Source organism: Tasmannia lanceolata, unplaced genomic scaffold (assembly GCF_043159265.1).
Source record: "Tasmannia lanceolata isolate RefF3 unplaced genomic scaffold, GAP_Taslan_0.1 ptg000016l, whole genome shotgun sequence".
In the NCBI taxonomy this organism is placed as follows: Eukaryota; Viridiplantae; Streptophyta; class Magnoliopsida; order Canellales; family Winteraceae; genus Tasmannia; species Tasmannia lanceolata.
The window spans coordinates 12289505-12316449 of NW_027518693.1; the positions used below are offsets into that span (position 1 = coordinate 12289505).

Genomic DNA, 26945 nt, shown 5'->3' on the forward strand with positions numbered 1-26945 from the left:
CCTTTTCAGTCGAGTTAAAACAGAGGGCAAATAGGTCATTTCACGCGCGCCGTTTGCACTGTCCAGTGAAAAAAAAACCCAATGAAATTAGAGGGGATGTCTTTGTCAGGTTTTAAACTATAGGGGTTGAAGTGGATGTGTCAGAAACTAGAGGTGGTGTAAATGTAATTTACCCTTTTATAAAAGTAATAAGTGTACAATTTGTCCTAACAATTTGTTCCTTTGTCCAGATGGCCGCATATTAGTTGCTGTCAGAGTCACCCCTGACACCGCCAGCGTCTCCCTAGCAGCACTCTGAAACAAACAAAGACCCGCAAACGCGCACAAAAAAAGCCTAAAATCTCCCGATGCAATTTGGCTTATGATTGCACCGGGAAAACCCATTTCTCACCTGAGAAATCCTTCTTCTTTCCCAAGGATTCCTCTCTCTCTCTCTCTCTCTCTCTCTCTCTCTCTCTCTCCCTCCCTCTCCCTCTCTCTCTCTCTCTCATGATTCTCTCTATCTGATAGTGGAATAAATCAAATTCTCGATCAGATCGAGGTCATCTTTCCCCTGATGTAGTCAGATCTCATCCTCTCTCTCTGTTCTTGGACAATTTTGTTAGGGTTTTGTTCTTCCCCAATTCTTTCTGATCTGACCTAATATTTCTCCTGAATCGCGATGGAGTGGTCCACGGTCCATCATCTTGATCTCCGCCATGTCAATCGCGGCCTCAAACCCTTGCAGCCCCACGCCGCTGCATTTCACCCTAATCAGGCGATCATCGCTGCCGCCATTGGAAGCTTCATAATCGGTACATTCCTCTCCTCTTTTTTTTTTTTTTTTTCCTATTCAAAATCCGATTTTTAGATGAATTGCTCGTTGGCATTTAGTACTCAATCGATTCTAACTAGTGATTCATAACTCTCGCTAATGAATTTGCATATGATATTTGTAGCCTGGCAATTAATGTTGGGTTCTACAATTCTCACCTGATTGCTAGGTTTGAACTTTGGAGCAATACTGAGGTATGATTTTATTCAAAAGAAGAGGATAACAATACAGAACAATTACATGAGGGAGCAGAGATTGCCCCTCAACTAAACTCTCTCTGCTAACGCCATCTTTGGCCAATTTTATATCAGCAATATCATTGGCCTCTCTAAGAGCATCCACAATAGAGATATCCCTGCCCCTTGATTGAATGGGCATCTCATTGATGTTTAGCCCCAAATGCCACACCCCTCTACTGTTCATTGCTCCCCAATTGACTGCATTTTTTAGAATCCCCTTCCACCATGAGAGGGCCATCAAACTTCGTGAAAAAAATATGCGATCAAGTGGGTCTTAGTGTCAACCTCATTGGAATTGGAAACTCCAATGGGACTGAAGAACTCCCATTATCTCCCCCCTATTTCCGTCTCTAAAAATGCCTCCTATCCCGGCTAGGCCAGGGTTCCCCAACGAACAACAAACCAATTAAAGGTTGAACCCAAGATGTAGTCCTCCTTTTCACTATACGACTAGCTAGGTCTGTTTACATTTCTTGAAAAATCCAAGATCTGCTCCCCCCCTCTCGCCCCTTCCAAGAAGAAAAAAAAGAATTCTTCTTTCACCAGAGCCCAGCTTGGCAGAGAAGAAATTTGGCCTCCCATAACATCCGTTTTAGAGACCAGCAACTCCCATAAAAACTATGCTAGTTTCTTTTGGTGCATAGTCCAAATGAGTGCAAAGGAGACCCCAAACCGAAGAAAATATCCGTCTCTCTTTCGGGTGAGGCCTCCGCCAAGTCTGAAATAAGTCCTTCAAAGAAAGGGGAAAAACCCATTACACCTCTTTTCCTGAATGACAGTAAACTTTATTAAAAGCAGAAGAAACTGCAAGGAAGAGGAGGTCTTGGAAAGAAAAGACAACTAGACAAATCGCAAACTCTAAACAGAAAATAAACAAGGCTACTAAAATTATAAACTCAAGTAGGAGGAAAATAAAAAAAACAATATTCTCATCTCTAACGATCTCAGAGTGGTCAAGACGGTCTGCCTCACTGTTTGCCGAAGGCCAAACATGCCGTATATCAACTTTGTGACCCTCAATCGCATCCAAAACTTCTTCAGTGACGTCTGTGAATCATTTACGGTAGCAATCACTACCTCTCACTCATCAAATAACATCGAGGGAATCACCCTCTATGATGAGACATTCTAGCACATTCTGATCAACTAGTCTAATGTCACATTGAAGAGCGTGGACCTCTGCCTTGTTAGAACGTAGAACCTCTCGCCGATTGAGCCTGAGAAAGCCCATCCAGCCTCATTCAAAGAGCTCTTGAGAAGACCTCCAATGCTAGCAGGACCGGATCACTGAGGTTCAACCCATCAAAGTTCATCTTCACAAACCCAGGAGGAGGATCCACTGCAAGAGAGGAGATGGTTCTTCTTGGGTATTTCTCTCGCGTACGGTCTTTGTTGGAAGGGCAAGGAAAGGGTTGCGGTTTACGGGTTCGCAGGTTTGCGGGTTAATCCCATTGTAATTCTTGTAATTTGTTTTCTCATAGTGGAATATCTTGTTCTCGCCCGTGGATGTAAGCATCTTGGCCGAACTATGTAAAGTCTCGGTGTCCACCTTGTGGCTTGCTTTTAATTTTCTACTTTTCTATTTATTTGTGCACGATCGAATTAGATTTTCCCGACAGATTTTCTCAATAAGTAGTATCAGAGTTTAGTTTGGAGTGATCGTGGGTGTCGTTGTTAGATCATGGTTAGAGTGATCGTCAGAGGTAGAAAAATTATTCGAGAGATTCTTGTTGGATGAGCTTCGTAACAAGGGAGAGTTGAGATGACGGTAAAATCGTTTTCTACCCAACTTAACATTGACAGGTTTAATGGAAAGGTTAGTTTCACCCTATGACAGATGATGGTGAGGGACATCCTTGTTCAACGGGCCCTTACTAAGGCGTTGAAGGGAAATGATGGGAAGCTGGAGAAGATGATGGATATCGAGTGTACCGAATTATATCGTATAGTCAGGGACACTGTGACGAGTGTTCCTAAGATCTCAATGTCTGGTTGGAAACCGAGTGGCATGTCCACACTTACACGTAAGGTCTCTTTCTCAATTGGTACGGAGACATCTTTCCAGGTTGTAGGTGCTGGTGAGGTGACAGCTCCTATGATGGGGAAGATGGATCGGGATCCCTCTCAAGGGTTGACTGGGTGACTCAATGGGTTGATAGCTACACATGTGCATTGGCCGTGTTGATCGGGTTAGGTGGAGTCAGGACCTGGGTGATTCGATTCGATGGTGTGTAGCTAGTACTTCAAATTCAGAAGGCCAATCGTGGGTTGCGGCAACAACGGACCGGTGGCAATATTAATGGTAAATCTTCAGAGGTTGGGAAACAAGCCAAGGTGGAGATTGTTGGGAAAGTTGCCTTGTTTCCCACGGTTTAGTGGGAAGCTAAATTAGAAAACGAGTGTTTATAGGTTTTTGGAAAACCTAGGTTTATATAAGAGAGGGGCGTTTTCTCTTGGTGAGAAGCTGTTTGTGTGGTAACCGCAAAGAGGAGGGGAGAGAGAAAGAGAGGAGAGCGAAACAGGAAAGAGATTAGGAGAGGGTTCTTCTTGGGTATTTCCTCGGGTTACTCTCGGGTACGGTCTTGGTTGAGAGGGGAAGGAAAGGGTTGCGGTTTATGGGTTCGCGTGTTTATCCCATTGTTATCTTTCTATTTTGTTTTCTCATAGTGGAAGATCGTGTTCTTGCTCGTGGATATAGGCATCTGGGCTGAACCACGTAAAATTTCGGTGTTCATCTCGTGGCTTGCTATTAATTTTCTACTTTTCCGTTTATTTGTGCACGATCTGATCGGATTTGCCCGGTGGATTTTCTCAACACATGAATTGCTGTGCTCTTTCATTTAAAATATCAATTTAGGAGTATCTTGATGAAACTCCTTGAAGTTTTAGAGCGATGCTGATATTTTCCTTTAACTATTTGATATTCCTTTTGACTTAATTGGATATTGGAATGCTGGAACAGTTGGCATCTCAATGCAATTAACTGTTTCATTTTGCTTAGGTGGGTCGAATGGATTCTGTTGATTTTGAAGTTCTATTTGGTGATTTTTTATCAGTTATCCGTACAATCTTTACTGGTTTTCATCTTGCAGTTGTATCTGGCTCATGTTCTTAATCAGTAGCTTTAACTATTAAAGGATTTTAGTCTAGACGGACTTATATAGTCCTTTTTTTCCTTTGGACTGTTATGTTGTGTATTTGATATGCTATAATGTTTGGCCCTACAGAATTTGATGCCCTTACTGGAAGCAAGATTTCTTCAATTGACATTGGTGCACCTGTTGTTCGTATGTTATACAGCCCTACTAGCGGGCATGCTGTGATTGCTGTTCTTGAGGTTTGGTTTTTTTTGCACCTACTTTGAATTTAAATCATCTTACATGTGCTATAGAAGATAACTGTATTATACGCTTTCGTTGTATGATTTTCTCTTAGTGTCAACTTACATGTGTTATGGGAAATTTTTTTGGTGTCAAGTTCTTCCAATCATCTTAGAGGTTTATTAATGCTCCTAAAACTATAACACAATTATGTCGTACTATGTTTGTTTCTCTCAAATCATCTAATGCGTGTTTGATGTATTCCTCTCTAGTGTGAGCAAATTATATTTCTTATGATATGCAAAACTTAATCTGATCTACATTCTTTACAAGAGTTAGAAATATGGTACTTGATAGTTTTATGAAACCTTTCTGAACTTTCTTCTTGCTCCAGCACAGAACAGTGATGTTTAAATGGTGTTCTTATTAGCGCTTTATCAGAAGACGAATTTAAATTGTAATAGAAGTAGTCATAAATCTCTCCCATGAGACCTAACAAAGGTAAGATGATCGGGAAATTATTGATGATTTCTATATCTGTACCTTAGGAATTGTTTCACTCTGAGATGATGTAAGATTTGTTTGCCCGAGAAGGACGTAAATGATTGACCAAGCTGCAGAGCTTTTATTTATTATGGTTGCTTTGGATGTTGTTGAATTATTCTATTTACTAATTTCTTCTTCTTGTGCTCATTCTGGCACCGTACAAAGTTTCCCTCGTAGCGATGGCAAGTTTCAATGTTCTATTTTTAGTACATTCTGGAAACCATTTGCTTTAAGAATGTCTTATTGCTTCTGTGCCATCTCACCTCTTTTTAATGTTGTGTAGCATTTTTTATTGTTCTTACCTAGGTTCACGAGCTAATAAGGAAATACATTATTCTTTTATCATGATCACTGACTTGTTCCTTTTATGGTCTAGGATTGTACAATTCGATCCTGTGATTTTGACACTGAGCAGACTTCTGTGTTACATTCTCCTGAAAAAAAGACGGAACACATTTCCTCTGATGCTGAAGTGCACCTTGCGTTGACTCCCCTGCAACCTGTTGTATTTTTTGGTTTTCACCGTCGGATGAGTGTGACAGGTTCCTTGTTTTGTTGCTTCATTTTTTTTTGTTTCTTTCATTGTTAACATGCTCTTAGAGTGATAATGCCAAATAGTTGCTTCTGAATCACATATTGTTTGGACTGTATGAAGTTGTTGGAACTGTTGAAGGGGGAAGGGCACCAACAAAAATTAGAACAGATCTTAAGAAACCTATAGTCAACCTTGCTTGCCATCCTCGCCTTCCTGTCCTGGTAACATGCATAATGTTGATTAATAGCATTTCTCGCTTCTTATGATCCCTCATTGTTAGAGGCTTGTAACCTAGGTTTTGGTTTCAGTATGTAGCTTATGCTGATGGTTTGATTCGAGCTTACAACATTCAGACATATGCCGTTCTTTATACACTACAACGTAAGATGAGAATAACAATGTTTAATTTTAATTTTTGTTTATTTTAAATTTATTTTGGTTGAATTTTTGTACTTGTTTTTTAACACGTGTTTTTCTTTGCTACCATCTTTTCTTTCTTTCTTTCTTTTTTTTCTTTTTCTTTTCTGCCTGTGCAGTTGATAATACAATTAAGCTCCTTGGTGCTAGTGCTTTTTCCTTCCATCCAACCTTGGAGTGGATTTTTGTTGGTGATAGGCGGGGTACACTTTTGGCATGGGATGTATCAACTGAGAGACCCAATATGATAGGAATGTGAGTTTTCTTTTCTTTCTTTTTTTGTTCACTGGGTGGTTGGCTTTTCACTTATCCTTTTGAGGTTGACTTGGTAAAAGAGAGAATGCTGATTGTTAAGTTTGGATCATAAATTACTTCAATCAAAGTTTGAATCATAAATATGACTCCTTTCATTATCATACATGGTGAATTTTAAATCAGTTTTGCATGAACGGATCTAGTAAAAAATATTGATTAAAACCCTGGGGTGATGGATGAAGAAGGGAGGAAGATGGATGGAAGAGAAGAAGGGAAGGGAGATGAAAGAAATCATGGGAGTGGAAATTTAGAGACGTCTGCCTACTACTCTTTCTTAGAAAGGGGAAAGAAATTTATTGCGATGACTACTGAAGGTGAGGGAAGTGGCCTAGTGGGTGCCATCACTTCCAAATCCCATTAAGTTGAACTTTGAAATTCTTTTCTTTAGGAATTCCAAATTAATGGGTTGGTGGAGTTTTTAGAGACCATAGAGGCAGGATCATTTTTTCTTATTTGGGTCCGATCGACATTACACACTCGAATGAGGCAGAGGTGCATACACTGCTTATGGAAATTTGTATCTTTAAAAGGGAGATGGAAGGTAGGCTATGGGTGGAATCAAGAAACATGATTGGGTGGCCATCTGGAAATTCTGTTGGTCTTTGGAGATTGGCTAACATCACTGATGAAATGGTTGACGGGATTAGGGGAATGGGGTCTTTGTTTCTCATCTTCCTAGAGTGAACAAGAAGTTGGCTAATATTTTAGCAAAGACCAGTGCAAGTAGACACTCTGTGTGTAACTTCTGCCGCTTTTGTAAGGTTGAATATATTTGTTTTATTAAAAATTCTGTTTCTTTGTTCAAAAAGGAAAACTTTTGCAAATAATTCCATTTGAAGGATTCCAGTCCTTTTTTCTCTCGTTTAGGTTAATTCTGGTATGGAATAACTCTATTTTGTGCTTGTTCCATCCTTTGCCCATAAAAGTTCCCACCATTTTGTTTTGAAATTGTGCGGCTTGGCTCTCTTAAAGGACCTTATTTTTGGTTGGACTGATATTGAATTCAATAGTTCTTTGGGTGTTCACTTCGTTCTTGGACTCTAAAGCACTATATTTTTTTGCTCGAAAGATGGATCAGGTGTTCCTCTCCCTAAGATTGTGAAAATGTCAAACTTGGAATGGCTTGGTGATTCTAGTCTATCTTGAGGAGACTCCACTCCTCTCTATAGAGGTTCTTGAGTATTTCTTTTGGTTTAGGCAGAAATTGTTGGGTGTTGCATCTTTGGAAGCAGCAATTCAGGGCTACTTTGTGGTTTGTGGCCATGATACAACATTCTTTTATCTCAATGGTTAATCTAGTTGTAGAAAGACATTGTTCCATAGGCTCTCATCTGATGGTTCTAAATTTCTGGCCAGGGATGACAATGACATGATGTAAGCTGTTGTTATTCCTATTTCTTTGTTTGGAGTTGAGGCATGTCCTTGAGACTGTTCGGATTCGAGAGCTGGCAATGAGATAATCTGGTAAATCTGGATATGTTCATGATGATTCCTATAAGTGGGTTTTCAATTTCATCCTGCTAGAAGGAAGAGTTAAGGCTGGCCTTTTGTGATTTTTTCTTTTCTTTTTTGAATGGTAGCCTTTTGTGTGATTATTTATTGTAGACCTAAAATTGGATGAGTTTTCATCGTGTGCATTTTTTGCATTTCCATAGTATTTGTTGTATATTATAATTTTCTTTGTCTTGTTCCTTATCTTCTGTTATCAAAGATAACTTCTCAGTTCCTTTGATGCCATATTACTGCTGGTTTTTTACTTGAGTTTACTTTCAATTGTAAATCCAGTACACAGGTGGGTTCTCATCCAGTAACATCTATTGCATGGTTACCTATGCTGCGGGTTCTTGTCACTCTTTCAAAGGATGGAACTCTCCAAGTGTGGAAAACACGTGTCTCAGTTAATCCAAATAGACAGCCTATGCAAGCAAATTTTTTTGAGCCCGCTGGTTAGTTAACTGTCCTTTTCTTTAGGGCAAATTCAGTTAGCATTAGTTATTTTATTGCCTTTTCCAATTCTTAAAGAGAACAATGGTGTGGATGAGTTGAATTGTGCTGAATTTTTTGCAGCTATGCAATTTCTTGTCTTATGTTCCTTATTGTTTTGTTGTACTGCCGCTGCACATTTTCCTTGTTTCATTTGTTTATTTAGTTCTGGTGGATCCGTTGAATAATCTCCACAGAGGTTTCTTAATTTCATTTCATTTTGAGATATTACGGTGCCTTTTTTTTCCTGGCTAAGGTTGCTACCACGTTTTAAAAGAAGACCATATCGAATTCATGCGCTGAGTTTGATTTCTCTCTGTGATCTGAGTGGATTTCCAACCATGATTCAGCCCTTTCCAAATCTTGGCATTTCTGGAATGACTGTTTATGCCATTAATCAAATATTATGTTAAATTTATTTAGTTTTGTCGATTATGCAATAATATATGTATATCCGTATCCACTTTACATGTTATGTAGGAATTCACAATTCTTACTTCTAAATATTACATGCAAAAATAATTAACTATGCAGAACATAATTGTACTTTCTAGCATTACTCTGGTATACTAATATATTCTTTACTAATGATGTTATTTGAGGTTACATTTTCGCTATGATCTCCCAGATCTAGGACCAATCAAATCTATCTTAAAAAAACTAAAATAAAACTCTAAATGAGATAAAACAAACTTGTCCTCATATATAAACTAACCCTAAGGCTAAATCACATCATTTCTTTTGTGAAATCTCCATAGGATAGATTTCCAAATCCAAGCAGAAAAACTACTTCCAAAGAATAACTGATCTATGGATTCAGTGAGGCATATGCATATAGGGCGTATAGGATCAATTTGAGTGTCCAACTTGATGGTGGTACCTTTAGTATTAAGCCTCCCTTGGATTGGTTCATACACCTTGAAAAAGTGCCTTGCTATGTGGCCTTCAAACCAAATTAGAGAATGGCATTCAAATTAGGATATTTGCACCTAAGAGAGTTCCAAGCACCCTTTAGGGAGTAGTTTCCATTCAGGCTTGCAGCCCAAACGAAAATATCTTCAGTGTTTACCACAGAAATTGCATCATTGAGTTTTCCTTCAATATCTCTCAATGAAGGTCAGGAGGAAAGATCAAGATCCCATTTGCTTTCCTTCATATAATTACTAATCCTCCACTTTTGAGAATGGAAGATCAATAATTTTTCAATGCTTAAATTTTATCATTTTGGCTTTCATTATAATGCCTTGGGTCTTACCAAAGAGTTGATGACTCATCGTTTCTGATTATAGTGGCAGTGTCTCTCACATTAAGGATACTTCTCCATCCCGTGGGTATTTTTTTATTTTTCCTTTTATTAATCCCATTTTGCATTGTTGATGACATGTCCTTGGATAATTTTGACATCACCCTTCTGAATGGATGTCAATCATTGGAATTTTTGAGAGGTTGGTTTTAGTTATGACCATGGTTTTAAATTTCGACCGAAATCTGAAATTTCGGACTGAAATTTCAGGTTTCGGTCGGGACCAACACCGAAACAGCTAATACCCGAAATGGTACTTTATTTCACGGTCGAAATTTCAGTTTCCTGCAATTTCGGTCCTAAATTTTAGGAAAAAATTGTATTTTATTCATTATTTAATATTTCCCTGTAATTTCGGCCGTAATTTCAGGTGGGATAAAAAATGGCTTTTTTGATTTCGTCGTATTTCGGTCAAAATTCCAATTTCGGTGGGGTCCGAAACCGAGTTTAAAACCATGGTTATGACACGGTTTCAACGATTGCCCCGCGGGGGGGGGGGGGGGGGGGGGGGGCAATATTCATTAAATATTTTAGTTAGGGCTTGGTAATCATCGTTGTTTTCACGGTGGCCTAAGATTTAGTTTGGTTTTCTCATTTATCTTTCTCTTGACCTAGTTTGTGTTTGAGTGCGTGAGATTGAGTCAACCGCTCAGGTTCTAGCCTTGGATTCTTGTGAATCACTTCAAAAGTAGTAATTGGATGTCAGATTCAAAAATTTTAACCGGACCATCTTTGGTAAGTCTCTGATACTTGTCTCTATTTCTTTTCTGTTTGATTTTGCAGCAATTGAATCAATCGATGTTACCCAAATATTATCTATGCAAGGTGGAGAGGCTGTTTATCCCTTGCCGCGCATCAAGTGTTTAGTAGTCCACCCAAAGTTAAATTTAGCAGCATTGTTGTTCGCAGTAAGTATGCAGCATCAAATGATTACTAATTCAAAATTAATTTACCATGAGTTTAATGCCTTAAGAAATGTGTTCCCATTCCTTCTGTAAAAGAATGTTACAGGTGGAGACAATTTGAAAAGTAGAGGTGCATACACTAGGGAAGGAAGGAAACAACTGTTTGCGGTTCTTCAAAGTGCAAGGGGATCCACCGGTAACTATATAGGAGCATTCTATATGGTTAATTTGAAAAATATTTTATACAATAATGGACTCTGCCAATGTAACTACCCGTTTGAGCTGTAGATTGCAGTTTGGTCATGTATATATGCCGTGTTTTTTTAGTTTGTTATCTCGATTCTTATTTTCATAATGAATGGGATCATGCTTTGTGGTTCTTGTTTTTGTTGGTTGTTTTTGTCTTCAAGGTGAGGAAATTTTTTTTCGAAAATTTCAAGGTGAGGAATTGGACATATTAATTTTGGTTCTGTCTATTGTTTTCTTCATGCCTGAATTGCTTATTATAGGCAAAGTGTCCAGCATGCAAATTGGAGCATTTTCGTATTAGATTATCAACTCAACTCAACAAAGCCTTTGTCTCACACTAGTTGGGGTTGGCTAAATGAATCCTTAAGAAATTTCATGAAGAAGGAATCTACCCGGTTCTAATCCTGGCTCTAGTTGGGTTCTTCTACGTGGATCATTTTCTTCCATTCTATCTTATCCAAGGTCATGTTTTATGTTATGTTCCTAGCTATCAAAGTCTTTCCTCACTGTTTGTACCCAAGTTGTTTTCGGTCTGCCCCTACCTCTTTTTACTCCATCAATTTGGCACGAGTCGCCTCTTCTCACCGGAGGATCCAAAGGCCTACGTTGGATATGTCCAAACCATCTTAAGCGGTGCTCTCTCATCTTCTCCTCAATTGGTGCCACCCCTACCTTTTTACGGAATGTCTTCATTTTGAATTCTATCTAACCTTGTGCGGCTGCACATCCATCTAAGCATTCGCATGTCCGCTACACTCATCTTACGCACATGCTGCTTCTTGGTGGCCCAACATTCTGAGCCGTACAGCATGGTTGGCCTCACAGCTGTCTTATAAAACTTCCCCCCTTCAGCCTGGTAGGGATTTTATAGTTCGTATTAGATTATGTTGCCTATAATTTAGTCTTGCTGCCGTTCCAAGAAGATTGCCTATTGCTGCCAGAGCTTGGGTGATCGTACTCGTCTTTAACTGATCCGTGCTCAACTTTTTCGATTTTCTTGCACTTTTGTGGAGTATATAAAAATTGTAAATGTTAGATAATTTCATGACTTTCATATTCTCAATTGCAGTAACTAACTTGCACATATGCACTGTTAATCTGATAAACAAAACTTTACAACAGAACAAATACATATAAATTTTTTCGGTCCTTCATATGCTTTTGCTTTTAAATCTCCAAGGCAAGACTCTTAGCACGGTGACTCCAAACATGCACTTGGAGTGTGGGTATTAGAAGTTAGTTTATTGTTGACATAACTATATTCTATGTCTAATCACATCATGGGCCTTTATGCTTTGAGATGTTTTATGGGTAAGCATTGTGTTATTAACGTTAATTAAGTTTTCTGCTATTTAAGTACTTATGCTTATGACATGTGTTGGTGACGTCATAGGCATCTGTTTTCTGTGGGTTGTATAATGTTTAACTATGTGGTCCCTTATTGTTCTTATACTAACTCTGTGCCCCCTTATTGTTCTTAACTTCTTATACCTTGTAAAACTGTTGGGACAATTTAGTGACTAATGAATGCACATTATGCCATAGAAAACTTTAGGTTGAGTGCAATAAAAAAATTGGAAATGCCATATGTACACCAAAGTACCAAACTACCATGTTTGTACTATGTGGATATCAAGTGCAGAACTGCCCAAAGTACCCTCAAAATATATTTTTATGTTATGCTTGGGTGGATCAATATGCTTTAATTTGTCCCATTAGCAAATAGTAATGCATTAGCTGGCCCCAACTAGTTTGGGACAAAGGCTTAGTTGAGTTGAGTTGAGTTTGAGCAAATAGTAACGCATACCTGGTAGGTGTACATGTGAGGAGAGGCTAACGCTTCTCGAATTTTCCCATTTTAAAAAATAAAAATTAGGAAAATGAAGAAAAATAAAAATACCAAAAGAATTGTTATAAATTCTGGAAAAAAATGTGCTCATTTTTCCTGCTCTAAACCATCATTCAACTAAAAATCTTAAGTATCTCAAACATCTAAAAAAGATGTGCCCACCAAGTCCTGGTTGTTCAAGATGTACCCACCAAGTCCTGGTTGTTCAAAAAAATATTTCTGGTAGGTTATTGTGAAGAAAAGCACTCATGTCCATTTGAAATAGGTTCTATTGCTTTGTTGCCATTTTTGCCAAAATGACATGAAAGATGATTATCCATCTGACTGTTGCTAATGTACTTTTTGTTGTTGTTGACCACATACATCTATGTTTGCGACATGTTTAGCTTCATAGTGCTCCATCATGTCAGTAGCCTTAAGCTTGATGATATATCCCGATTTCTTCATATGATCTGTCACTCCTGGCAACAAAATCAAGTTCTTGGAAGCATTACACTCTTGAGCTTGAATTGTTTTAACTTTTATAAATACCATGTATTCAAGATTGTAGAGTAGCTACCATTAAAAAAAAACGGATTGTAGAGTAGCTACCTTTTCACAAAAAGATTGTTTTAACAAGGACACTAAGGGTGGCATCAATAGCTCTATGTTTTGAAGGGAAATTATTTGTTCTGTCATAAGTGAGAAAAAAAGACTATCAGCATATAGTGTTGGGTCTTTACCAGTTTTTGTTGATTGAGTTGATTTCAGTGAGAGTTCCTTTCCATTGTTATAATGGGAGAAGCACGCCCAAGCACCTATGCAACCATACTAATATGGGAGGATGAAAGGACGATGAAGGATCGATGAGGTAAGTTAAAGGTTTCTGGATTTTAGTGACTTAAGTGGTGGGGACCATCAACTTGAGCCATGATTAATAACTCAAGTAGGGAAGATCCACTTGAGTTATTACTGTAGAATATTTTATTTTATTTAACTGAAGAGGCTTCGTATGGTTGAGATTCGATGATCGCTAAAGTTTAGATTGATTTTAGGGTTTGTTTAAGTTTAAAAGGTTTAAGTTGTAATGGGACATCATTATTAGAGCTATTGGAAATCATGAAAGCAACTCTCTCTCTCTCTCAAACTGTTTGTGGAGTCCAACAAGCACCATTTTTTTGTGTTATGTTCAATCACTCTTGCTCTCTATTTTGGATGTCTATCCCCATACCTCTTAGATCGGATAATTTTGCATCTGATTCTTTTACTTTTGCTGTGAAAAGTTGGTTTTAGAGCTGAAGTAGATATGTGATTCAAGATGCCAATACGATGTTTTCTAGTTGCAACTTCCAAGGAAAAACCAGGCCCAACATGGTGAGATGTCGTAAATGAGATGATTTATTGAGTAGCTTATGTGCGAAGTGCAGACTTTGCGGCGTAGATCAAGTGAAAGCCTAAATAGAGGTAATGAAAGGAGTCTGCAACCCTTTAGTCAAAAGGTTGATGGAAAGATGATGATGGTAATATGAAAGATAATATCCATTCCATGGTCCCACAATTCCTGATCCTAAAGAGGTGGATTAGAAGATTGTTTGCTCAGAATGTTTGATCTGGATGATAGAGGAATTAAGATTGAGGTTGCTAATATTTTGGGAAGATGCATGCCGTTGATCTCCTTGATTAGTAATCGAGTTTAGACGTTTATTTTGAATGGAAACCAATGACAGAGGAAAGAAATGTGTTGTTTTTGTCAGTGTTTAAAAACTCGTTGAATCGACTCGGAACTCGCTCGAGTCGACTCCCTTTTACCTTGGCCGTGTTCCGCGTTGCACTGCATCCGCATTCCACGTTTTACCCTGCAGAGTCAATAAAAACTCTTTGACTCTCCTGAGTTATGACCACGTCAAGCGTGTTCTTGGCCATGTCTGCGCCGAGTCGACAAGGATTTTTCTTGGCTGCATTCCGCGTCACATCCGTGTTTTTAAACACTGGTATGTATAGCTGAAATTGAAAGGAGTTGCGCACTTCTTTGGTGGAAGAGAGAGGTGCTCTGTGCTTTCTAGGTAGAATCCCCAACCCATTTATTTATCTAGTCCCTAGGGCATCTCAGATATGGTGCTTCTTTTTCGTCCTTTTTAAATTCTTTTCGAATAATTCGGCGACATCCTTAGTCATGGCCCTTTTGCTGTGTGGAACAAACCAACTGGCAATAGGAGATTGGACTACCTTTGGAAAATTCTTCTTACCTCAACAATTTGGATTGTGTGGAAAGTTAGGAACGAGCAATTTTTTAATGATAAATTTATTGCAATTGATAAAATCATAAACTAGATTATCGTTGAGGTTTCTGAGCTTGCTTTTAAAAATTAGTGGTTTGAGGGGTTTTGGACCATGATATTATTTATAATTGGATTTAGATCTGTGCGTAGCAAGGTCCATATCACGGATGGTTTTGCGACCCCTTTGGTTTGTGCTGCAGGGGGAGGGAATTTTTGTATTGTGTGGAGTGGCATCAAATTTGTTTCAAACAGAGCCGCAAAGCTGTGGATTGAGGGTGATTTCTTTAACATGATTCATTGGCTTAGAAAGGAGACCTCCCATGTTATTTTGAGAGATTTTTTACATTGAGCGTTTGGAAGGAAAAAACTACAACAAACACACACAAAAACAAAAAAAGGCGGTAGATTTATTTTAGCATTGACTTATGTTTAAGGGTTAAGTGTGCACCATTTTAAGTATTACCTTCGATCTCTCTTGCTCTCTTCTTTGGACATTTATTTCCTAGCCTCTTAGATCAGATCAATTTGCATTTAATCCTAATTTTGCTGCATCATTTTGTTCTTTGGGATTGCCTGAATGCATATTTTCATATCCTTCTTGGCCCTTGTTGTAGGTGGTTAAGTTTGTGCTAGTCTTGGAAATTATCTTGGATGTCTTGTACATTTGAGATCTTTATTCTTCTATGGACTTTCTTGGTCGCTAATTCATGCATTAGACATTCTGTTCACAAGAATTTTGGATGTGTCTTGTACATTTGAGATATTTATTCTTTTATGGACTTTCTTGGTTGCTAATTCATGCATTCAACATTCTGTTCAATTTTATGGATTGGTTGCTAGCATTTTGTATTCCGTAATCAGCTTTCCTAATTACTAGAGGTGACTTGCAGCCACAGTTTTGAAGGAAAAGCTCTCATCTTTAGGTTCGTCTGGAATTTTGGCCGATCACCAGCTCCAAGCGCAGTTGCAAGAGCATCATTCGAAAGGGTAAGTTGCTATTTTCATTTTTTTATTTATAACCAGTGTAAAGATCACAGTTGCAAGAGCATCACTTGAAGGGGTAAGTTGCTATTATCATTTTTTATTTACGTCCAGTGTAAAGACAAACCAAGTTTAATCATTAATGTAAAAACTCAAATAACTTTAACATGTAGGTTGCCTATTTATTTACGGAGAATGGTTTCTTTTTTGTTTTTCCCTCTACATTTATATATTGAGAATATCATGTATGAGTAATTATTTTTTATTATTCCTTTATATCACAAGAAACTAGATGATACAAATATACAATCAATATTTCTGTAAGATTTGGGACCTTCTATTTGTACTAGCCGTTATTATAGGATAGATGCCTATATCAGCTCTTGTTTGGTCCTCGTCTGGTCATCGTTGTGAGGACAGAATTGTTTTTCTCCCTCAATTGTTTATTGTTTCTGTTTGCATTTTGTTATTTATGACATAATGAAATTTGTAGCTTCTTTTGGTTGTGATTTTTACTTCATACAAATGAAATATAGAAGGAAGCTCTGTTTCTAAAAACTGAGAGTAAAACAATTAGAAAGTGGACAGCAGTGAAGGATAAGTATCTATCTTTTTGGTTCCTCCAAATCGTTCTCTTAATTTCAAGCACAGACTAATATATTTATTGCTATTTTTTTATTTTTGTTTTGATGTTAATCATTTATTATGCTGACCCCAACTAGTTTGGGACAAAGGCTTTGTTGAGTTGAGAGAGAGTTAATCATTTATTATTTTTGAAGATTCTGCTTGTTAGCTATGCAATTACTTGTCATATTTGGCTCATGAAAAACTAAGTTTATATGAATCTTCCCCTTTCTTTTATCACTTTTTTTTGTGCCCTGATTGGGGTTGAATCTGAAGCCCACTTACATTGTGAATTGATTTTTGGGCTCACTAAGAGCGCCACAAGTTAGACTAAGGAATTTGTGGTTGTACATACTATGAATTTGATTGAACAGGTAACTTAGGATTTGTAGATGCCTACTTGAACTGGCAACCTAGGGTTTCATATCCAGGCTGAACCTCCCCAACAAGTCAATCTTCAAAGTGTCGAAATCACGATAGAACCTCCCCAACCTAGCCTCGTGATTATTAGTGAAGGGGTTCACATCGGGCTCATCACTAGAATTTCCATGTCTTCACCCCACACCACTTGCTACGATCTTTGTGGCATTCAAGTCGCATGGAAAGTTGCTCAACTTGTCTTCAAAATGCTTGAAGTTCATCATCTCTTTTATCTCTCAAATCATCCATCATGTGGTTACTAAGTCTTCCTTTACAGATTCGTGCTACCATGAAAAAGAAAGCAAAGTGAAGCTAGCTCGAGAGAGTAACGTTAGCTCTGATACCTGATGATGCGGGTGATTAAGAGGGAAGAAGAAAGTAGAACACAATAACACAACCAAAGAGAAGGAGAAGGAAATTACATAAGTTTTGTCAAAAATCCCCCAACTACATCCTATACAACACATTGTATGGAATTCTTCCATAGGACTCTCCCACAACATTAACTACTATAATTTTCAATACCACAACTTAATTAAACTTAATTAAAGTAACATAACTTACTAGACTTAATGAAATACAACTTACTAGACACTATTTAATGAAACACAGCCTACTAGACTAGTTTAATGAAATACAACTTACTAGGACTAATAAATAAAGTAGTTGTAGAAAAAGTCTTCCAAGCATTCATTCCAAAACAATCCATGGAAATCATTACGGTGCTTCGTTTTTCCTTGCTGAGAATAATATCTTTCTTCTGCTGATTCTCTGACAGCATATTTGAATCTTAGATGCTTTATCCTGTATCCTAAAGTGACAATGTAATTTCCTTTCTTCCAGGCAAAGTCAGCTTACAATCTCAGATATTGCACGGAAGGCATTTCTTCACAGTGTATGTCGCTTTGTTTCTTGCATTGGTACCTAAGGTGCTCAATTTTTAATCTGGATATGGGGAAGGATTTCCATAAACCTAGAAATGGTAGGGCACACAAATCCTCATAATTATTGAATGTAGGGTGATTGTTATAGATATCAATGCATACATGACATGCATAGACATGTAGGCCTTATCCATATCCATATCGGTATTCCATTGTACCAGTGCAGATAATTTCAAGATAACTTCCGTGGAAAATAAACGTCTGTTTTACTCTCTTATGTTAGAAATATATGCTTGTTTCTAGCATCTACATTGTACAAAACTTTTCTGCTCAGTCATTCTCATTTCTGTACTGTTCCTTTACATACACAATGGTAGTGGCATGACATTTAGCCGACCCCAACTAGTTTGGGACAAAGGCTTTGTTGAGTTGAGTTGAGTTGAGTTGGGTAGTGGCATGACATCTTTAATGCTGTTATACTTTCCATTTGAGTGCTTGATTCATATTTATATGTATTCTTGATATAGCATTTCATGGAAGGAAATTCCAAGAATGGACCAATTTCTCGGTTGCCTCTCATCACTATCTTAGATGGTAACCATCATCTGAGGGATGTTCCTGTGTGCCAGGTATGCTATTGAGGGATCTAGTCATTTTGTCTCCTGAATAGTTTTGTTATTATTTTCCACTCTTTAAACTTATGCAATGGGTGCTTTTCCAGCCATTTCATTTGGAGCTGAATTTTTTCAATAAAGAAAACCGAGTTCTTCATTATCCTGTCAGGGCGTTTTATATAGATGGTGCCAACCTTATGGCATATAATCTTTGCTCTGGAGTGGATAATATATACAAGAAGCTATATTCCACGGTAATGATGAAAGTATATTTTTTTCCTAATGTGTTCATTGTGATATTTCATTGAGCAATAGCAGTATCATATAGCAAACCACAAAGGCGATTGATTTTTCATCTACATTTGAGTGGAGACTTACTCATTATCTGGTTTCAGATACCTGGAAATGTTGAAATCCTTCCCAAGAGGATGCTTTATAGTTCAAAGCAACACTTATTTCTAGTTGTTTTTGAGCTAAATGGTGTTACAAATGAAGTCGTACTTTATCGGGAACAAACTGATTTACAGTCAAGCAATACTAAAGGAAGCACAATCAGAGGTTTGCGTATCTTTCTTGATGTGTTTTTTTCTAGTTGCGTATATATTCATGTGAAACACCATTAACCTCTGCCTATTTCTTTTGTGTAGGTCGAGATGCCGCATTTACTGGCCCTAATGAAAATCAATATGCTATTCTGGATGACGATAGGACTAGCATAGCTTTGTATATTCTGCCAGGGGTTGCCCCACAAGAAATTGGCGAAAATAATGGAGCACTTGATCCAAACTCATTTGCTGATGCCAATGTTGGTTCAGAGCGGGGCCCTCTGCTGTTTGTTTTTGAAACTGAAGTTGACCGCATTTTTTCTTCACCACTAGGTGGATTAAACAAACTTTCTCTAAACGTATTGCATAATAAACGTATATGATTCTTGCTGAGCGTATTTCTTCCTTATTGTAGAATCAACTGTCCTTTATGCCATTCACGGGGACCATATTGGATTGGCTAAGCTTCTTCAAGGATACCGCCTTTCATCTGATGATGGTCAGTATATATCAACAAAAGCTGAAGGGAAAAAATCGATAAAGCTGAAAGTAAATGAAATTGTACTCCAGGTAATTGGTTCTGCCCCTCTTCTTGTAGACTCATGGTTTGCCCAACTTGTAATCGTTTCTTGGTTATTTTCATTGTGCTGTTTGTGTTGAACTGCCGTATTGTAAAAGATTGGTCAAATAGTATGATAGTTCCATTTGTTTCGGTAATGGCTTACCAGGGTTGAAATATCAATCTACTCTTTTTTTGCCACTGGTATATTTTGATTTCCTTTTGGGATTGGCAATTTTCCTTCTGAGAATTTCTTTATCTATGCATGAATACATTTTTATGGAAGAAAGTTGAGGGTTGTACTGGAACTTTATAACACAGTTACCATTCAAAAAAAAAAAAACTTTATAACAAAGTTACTGTTTTTTCTTTATAACGACATACTGCTTGGCCTATTTCATTCCTAATGGAGATTCCAAGTGCTCCATCTTTTGAAGTACGATGAAGTTGGGAAAATCAGATGAAGTGTTTCTAGGGAGCTGGCTGGCACATCTTTTCTACCTCTCAAGGAATTTCCTAATCTTAACATGCAACTTCTGTTTTGATAAAAAAAAAATGCAACTTCTGTACTTTCCCCACATAAAAGTCTGAACATACAAGTAGCTATAGGATCTTCCCGATATCTTCACTGATGGAACCATTAAAAAAACCTGATGGCAATGAACTATCTTGGGTGATCATGAATGTTTACTTTATAAAGCATTTATGAATGCTTTCATGTACTTGACGCTTCCTAGATTGGTTGGATGACTTGTTTGAATATTTACTTCTCTACATTACTGCTACGTGGAGCTTTGTTGTTGCTTAATGATCCAAGACACGGTAATTTAGTTTCTAACAAGCTAGCATACTCTCATGGAAATTACCATGACATCTTTTATTCGGCGTCTTTCCAGGAACTTTTGTACATGTGTGAGAAAGGTTAGAATTTTTATGATGCTATATTTTTTATTTTCCTTGTTCCACTTAATCCTGCACGGACAAAGCAATTTTTCCTCTCATTGTATTATGACTTATGAGATTAATACTTCTACGTATTTGGTTAAAATGCCATGCCAATTGATTAGAAGAAGCTTACAATAATTATTCTTATATGATTCAACATTTTCTCACAGGTTCACTGGCAAGAAACTCTAAGAGGCAATGTTGCAGGAATATTGACTAGCCACAGGGTACTGATTGCTTCTGCAGATCTAGACATACTGTCAAGCAGTTCTACCAAATTTGATAAGGGACTCCCTTCAATATCCTCAAGAAGTTTTAGTGTGTTTTTGTCCATGGTTAAAGCATCCGATGCAAAGTACGTATTGGACACCTCAAAGTCCGATAGGTATCATACCGTATGGCCCGATACAAATATTTTAGGGACAAATATGGTCATCTTTTTTTTTTTTTTTGGATAACCACTTTTGTGTTTTGTATCGTCCAACCGAAAATCGTGACACACTGGGCGATACGTCTCAGTATCTCCAATAGTTCATAACATGATTTGTGTTATGTTCCTTCTCTGTTTGTATTTTATAACTGATTGCTTCATCAGCCACTTTTTTGTTTACACACTTAACTTCGTTGTACTTTAGATCCCTTTTATGGGTTGGTCCTGCTCTTTTGTTTTCAAGTGCGACTGCAATTAGTGTGCTTGGATGGGATAGTAAAGTTCGAACCATTCTCTCTATTAGTATGCCCTATTCCGGTAAGCTTCTTGTGTTTCTCTGTCTCAAATGCTGGGACCTTTTTTTTTTTGGGTCATGTTTTGGGGTTAACATAATCTGTTTTGGAAGGAAAATGTTGTGTCACGGCATTTTTGGTATTGTTCATACCTTTCTTCTTAGCCATTATGATGTCTTGTTCCATGCAGTGCTGGTTGGTGCTCTGAATGATCGGTTGTTGCTCGCAAACCCAACAGATATCAATCCTAGACAAAAGAAAGGGGTTGAGATACGGAGCTGTCTTGTAGGGCTTCTTGAACCACTTCTAATTGGGTTTGCTACCATGCAACAAAATTTCGAGCAGAAGCTCGACCTTAAAGAGACCCTGTACCAAATTACATCAAGGTTTTCTCCTCTCCTTAATGCATAATTAGTACTGCATCTATGCTAATAGATACAACTTATTTTTTGGAGACAAGAATGCTCGGTCGCCATTAAATGGCTCAATTTGATTTATTTCTGTTCAATTATATATGTATATGTATGCAATATATTTCTTTGATATATTGAGAAGCAGTCATGGCTCACAATTTGATGTGTCTTCTATATTTTTTTTTATTATTAACATATATAAATTGTGACTACTGACATTTTTCCAAATGCTCCATGGATTAAGGTTTGATAGCTTGCGCATTACACCAAGGTCTCTTGATATTCTTGCCAAAGGTTCTCCTGTTTGCGGGGACCTTGCTGTGTCGTTATCTCAAGCAGGTCCACAGTTTACTCAGGTGAGATACAGCTGTTATCTTATGTATGAATTTTTTCATTTCTCATCCATGTTTGTTTCTGAATATGTTCCTGGTTATCTTAGGTACTGCGGTGCATCTATGCAATTAAAGCCCTCCGTTTTTCCACAGCTTTGTCAGTTTTGAAGGATGAATTCCTGCGTTCAAGAGATTATCCACAGTGTCCTCCTACTTCTCATTTGTTCCATCGTTTTCGCCAACTGGGATATGCGTGCATCAAGTATGTAACCTTCGGAATTATTCATTTCATTTTTGGCTGTACAGATTAAGTTGCGTAGTTCACCAATTTTGTAGAATTCTCTTACAGCCTACAAAAAAATGGACAAAGAACTTTTTTCTTATTTTTGTTCGTTAACAATAATGAATTTTTTTTTATTAAAAAATCTCGTAGAATTATTTTATAGCCTACATAAAAATCGACGAAGATCTAACTTTTTTCTTCTTTTTGGGAAAAAATTGACAAAGATCTTATTTTCTATCTCCTATATTTTATATGCATGCATGTGTGTTTATGTTACAGATTGCATTCTGTTGCAGCCTTTCATGCATTCACATATTTTGCTTTAGCATATGCAAAAATATTTGTATTAATCAACTCTCTGTTTTTTATTTAGTATTGGCTTACGGATAAAATATATGCCTTTTCCTTATATATTCACCATTCCCGTGTTTCTGGTATCGTGGAAATCCCTTGATTATGACTGTAAGAACGAAAATGTATGCCTTATATAATTTCTGTTGAGTGAGAAAAATGTTTTAACCTATTCAGTAAAATTGCAGGTATGGCCAATTTGACAGTGCAAAGGAAACTTTTGAGGTTATTGCAGACTTTGAAAGCATGCTTGATTTATTTATATGCCACCTGAATCCTAGTGCCATGCGACGTCTTGCTCAGAAGTTGGAGGATGCTGGTTCTGATTCAGAGCTTAGGCGCTACTGTGAACGGATATTAAGAGTTCGCTCCACTGGATGGACACAAGGTATCTTTGCCAACTTTGCTGCCGAAAGTATGGTTCCTAAAGGACCGGAATGGGGTGGCGGAAACTGGGAGATCAAAACCCCAACCGATTTAAAGGATATACCTCAGTGGGAGCTAGCTGGCGAGGTGATGCCATACATGAAAACAAGCGATGGTACCATTCCGTCAATCATCACTGACCATATCGGTGTTTACCTTGGTGCAATTAAAGGAAGGGGTAATGTAATAGAAGTAAGAGAAGACAGTTTGGTTAAAGCTTTTACCGCAGCTAATGGTGAACACAAAGTTAATAGTTTGCAAACATCTTTGGCCAAGCCGGTATCTAATAAGACAAACGGAGTTGCTGGTGGCGATTCAAGGGGTAACTCTCCGATGGGTATGGATACAATATCCAGACAATTGGCTGCTGGAGATGAACAAACCAAAGCCGAAGAAGAATTTAAGAAACCCCTTTATGGTGCTGATGGTAGCAGTAGTGAGGAGGATGAAGGAACAAGTAAAACCAAAAAAATACAGATAAGAATTCGTGACAAGCCAATTGCACCGGCTACAGATGTCAATAAACTCAAAGAAGCCACAAAACAGTTTAAACTTGGTGAGGGGTTAGGCCCTCCTATGAGGACCAAGTCATTGTCAGGGGGTTCACAAGATCTTTCACAGATTTTAGCCCAACCTACAACGGCCAACTCTGTTCCTGTTGCGGCCGACATATTTGGAAGTGATTCTTTGGTGGGTCCACCACCGACGACACAACCTAACCCTATGGTTATGGGCATGGGAGTCTCAGCTGGGCCTATTCCAGAGGACTTTTTCCGGAATACCATTTCATCCCTACAGGTTGCAGCGTCTTTACCTCCTCCAGGAGCATACCCTCCAAGATTAGATCGGAGTGCTCGAGGGACTAGTGGGCCTGGCAATGGCTTACCTTCTAACCAAGTTAAGGTGGCACCTGATATCAGTCTTCCTGATGGGGGTGTCCCTCCTCAAGCACCCCTACAACCTCAAATACCCCAACAACCCATTGCGCCTCTAGATTCTATTGGACTTCCAGATGGTGGCATCCCACCACAATCCCAGGCTCCAGCTGCTCAGGTCCTGAACTCTTCCCACCCTCTAGATCTTGGTGCACTTGAAGCAGTTGGGTCCAATTCTGGGGTCAATGCCATAAAATCTCTTGCCCGTCCTACATCCCCACCGGTATCTGTTCGACCTGGCCAGGTAAATTTTTTGAGGCCCATCATGTTTTTTTTCTTGTCTTTCAAGTGGAGAAAATTTCCATAGTTATTCTTGTAACATTTTTTCTCAGGTTCCACGTGGAGCTGCTGCTTCAGTATGCTTCAAAACTGGACTTGCTCACCTTGAGCAAAATCAACTTCCAGATGCACTGTCTTGTTTTGATGAAGCTTTCCTGGCACTTGCTAAGGATCAGTCCCGTGGAGCAGACATCAGAGCTCAAGCCACTATCTGTGCGCAATACAAGATTGCAGTTCCTCTACTTCAGGTATTATATATATCCACATTGGAATAACGTGATGGTTAACATATAATCTTTGAGCCAAATAATTTTTAGTGCCTCTTGAATTGCTATGCCTGAAAAATGGACATAATTTAAGTTCCAGAGATAATTAAATCGAAATATCACGTATTGAAGTACATACACTCTTTATCTTGTAACACAAGGATCGGATGGTTGGATATTCATCGCGAGTCTAATCCCAACAATTGGGCTATTTGGGGGTGCTACTTCCATGCAATGCTTTTTTTCAACTGCTGAAAGCTATGATCTGTGGACGCGAACACGGTGTGTCAGACACAGTAAACCCCTAAAATTTAGAAACGGGTACATGGCTAAAACAGAAAGTATATACAATCATGATTTGTGGATACAGATTCGAGTCCACATAATTGTGTGTCGAGTTTCGACAAAGATGCAAGGAGTCTGACATGGCAACCTTTAAAAATCTAGGAATGATGACACGTCCATACATGTACATACATATAAAATTACTGATTACTATCATAATTTGCAACAATATAAATATGGTATTCATTTAACAAATTAATAAATCAGGATTAATCAATTATAATCTAAAACATGCATGAGATAATCAATTAACAATTCATTCTTCAATTTAATTCACTTCTCTTTAGTCTTCAATATGTAGCGAGAAAGGGAGACCGATCGGATGCAATGAATATACTATTAGAATAAGAGTTTGTCTAGGGTTTTAGGTTTAGGGAAGGGGATTAGGGGTGCAACTTGGGTCGGGTCGGGTTGAGCTTTTGGTAAAAATTGAATTGGAATCAACCCCAACGCGACCCGATTTAAGTAAAATCTCAACCCGAATTCCCAAAAATCTACCTGAGTTGCAACTCTAGAGGGGATCATATTTCTTTTTGAAAGATAACAAATTTTACTACTGAAAAGCTCAAAGAGTTAGACATGGGGACAAGCTGTCTCCCAAAGAGACTTTGAGAATACAAGCAGAGAACCAAAAGCCCGCATCAGGCGAAAAGCTAATAGACCCACAACATAATCATCGGATACTCCCGTGAAGCCAATTATCCTACACCAACTTGAGGCATGCTTTGAAACACTTTAACGGATGCCTTTGCCATCCCATCCTTTGCCAACCAGTCTGCCTTTTCGTTAGCTGATCGTCTAATGTGATGAATTTGGGGGCGAAGGAGCCGCACCGAATCCGTAATCTCAGCCAACCACTTCCTTCTCAATTCTCCTCCCCGAACTACATCAAACTCAAATGATGGTTTTCATGATCCCGCAACACGACACGTATATCATCAATAAGTTCAGAGTGTCGGCCAAATCATAGGCTGAAAGTCTTTTTCTCGTTTACTTTTTTGGGAATTAACCACAGAAAGTGTACAAATTGTTTTCATTATGTGTTCCAATTGAGAAACTTGAAGAAAATAAAAATAACTGCTGGGGTACTGTGAATGTAGTTCTTTTTTTTTTTACTATTTTGCAGCAATACAAATTATGCCTCTTTGAATAGAAAAACCCTGTATTCATCTGTAACACACAACACAATGTTCACAGGAAATAGGGCGTCTTCAGAAGGTTCAAGGACCCAGTGCAATTAGTGCGAAAGACGAGATGGCAAGACTATCCCGCCATCTTGGTTCTTTGCCTCTTCTAGCAAAGCACCGCATAAACTGCATAAGAACTGCCATAAAACGGAACATGGAGGTTCAGAACTATGCCTATTCCAAACAGATGCTCGATCTCCTCCTCTCTAAAGCGCCCCCAAACAAACAAGAGGAGTTGAGGAGCTTGAGCGACATGTGCATCCAGAGAGGGTTGTCTAACAAGTCAATCGACCCCTTAGAAGATCCGTCTCAGTTCTGTGCTGCAACTCTCAGCCGCCTATCGACCATTGGACACGACGTTTGTGACCTCTGCGGGGCCAAATTCTCTGCTCTTAGTAGCCCTGGATGTATCATATGTGGTATGGGAAGCATTAAAAGATCAGATGCACTTGCAGGACCAGGGCCAGTTCCATCACCATTTGGGTGAGTTATCTCTAACAGGTTCAAAGAAGAATTAGTTTTTCTTTTGGCCTGCTATTTCCATGTCGGATTTTTCTGCTGGGTTGTTTGGAAAAGGCAATTTCCCCTTCATGGGAAGAGTAACAGTTTTTGTCCATTTGTTGTGGTAAAATTCTTTCTTTTTGTACTTACGATTTCTTTTGCTTTCTTTACATGTATTTTTATTTGTTCGTCTTTCAGTCTGGATGGACAAGCATAGTATCTTTACTGTAACTATATAGGATTGGGATTAGAGATCTGGATTGGGACTTTTGTTCTTATAATTTGTGGCAAATTCAAGGCAGCTTTACCTTTTTTTGTGTTAACTAGTGTCTCTAATAACTAATATTCAAGGGGTAAAGACATTTGACAAGCAATGTAGGCCACAGTTGGATACCCACAAATTTAGATTTGAATCACCCATTTGGCAGTTGAGATTTGGATCTAGATCAAATCCTTAAATTTCCAAATCAGCTACAACAGTGAAAAAAGATCTGATTTTCAAATCTGTTCTGCTAGACATTATTTGGAAATCCATATTTGTGGCAAGTACCTTCACCCTCGCTGCTCCTCGACCTTGCTGCAGCAGCAAGACGTCACAC

At 38.3% G+C, this 26945-nt stretch overlaps 1 protein-coding gene across 1 annotated transcript; it reads left to right on the forward strand.

Annotated features, from left to right (window-relative positions):
• Nucleotides 1–317: 317 nt before the first annotated feature.
• On the forward strand, nt 318–26669 carry LOC143847779 (Transducin/WD40 repeat-like superfamily protein). The gene is made up of 24 exons (XM_077356544.1): nt 318–794; nt 4281–4390; nt 5296–5461; nt 5575–5675; nt 5763–5835; nt 5991–6126; nt 7972–8132; nt 10256–10380; nt 10474–10573; nt 15624–15720; nt 17602–17653; nt 18170–18271; nt 18364–18510; nt 18652–18814; nt 18904–19134; nt 19217–19371; nt 20476–20604; nt 20936–21053; nt 21219–21414; nt 21686–21797; nt 21881–22035; nt 22596–24012; nt 24101–24295; nt 25856–26669. The coding sequence occupies exons 1-24, from the start codon at nt 662–664 to the stop codon at nt 26330–26332; spliced, it is 4851 nt and encodes a 1616-aa protein (XP_077212659.1). The 5' UTR covers nt 318–661; the 3' UTR covers nt 26333–26669.
• Nucleotides 26670–26945: the final 276 nt, after the last annotated feature.

Bases quoted from the DNA above. Each gene is read 5' to 3' on its own strand.
- LOC143847779 (XM_077356544.1), top strand. From the start codon at position 662: ATGGAGTGGTCCACGGTCCATCATCTTGATCTCCGCCATGTCAATCGC. The intron at 795-4,280 runs GTACATTCCTCT...TTGGCCCTACAG, and splicing joins CATTGGAAGCTTCATAATCG to AATTTGATGCCCTTACTGGA. The intron at 18,272-18,363 runs GTATGCTATTGA...GTGCTTTTCCAG, and splicing joins GGGATGTTCCTGTGTGCCAG to CCATTTCATTTGGAGCTGAA.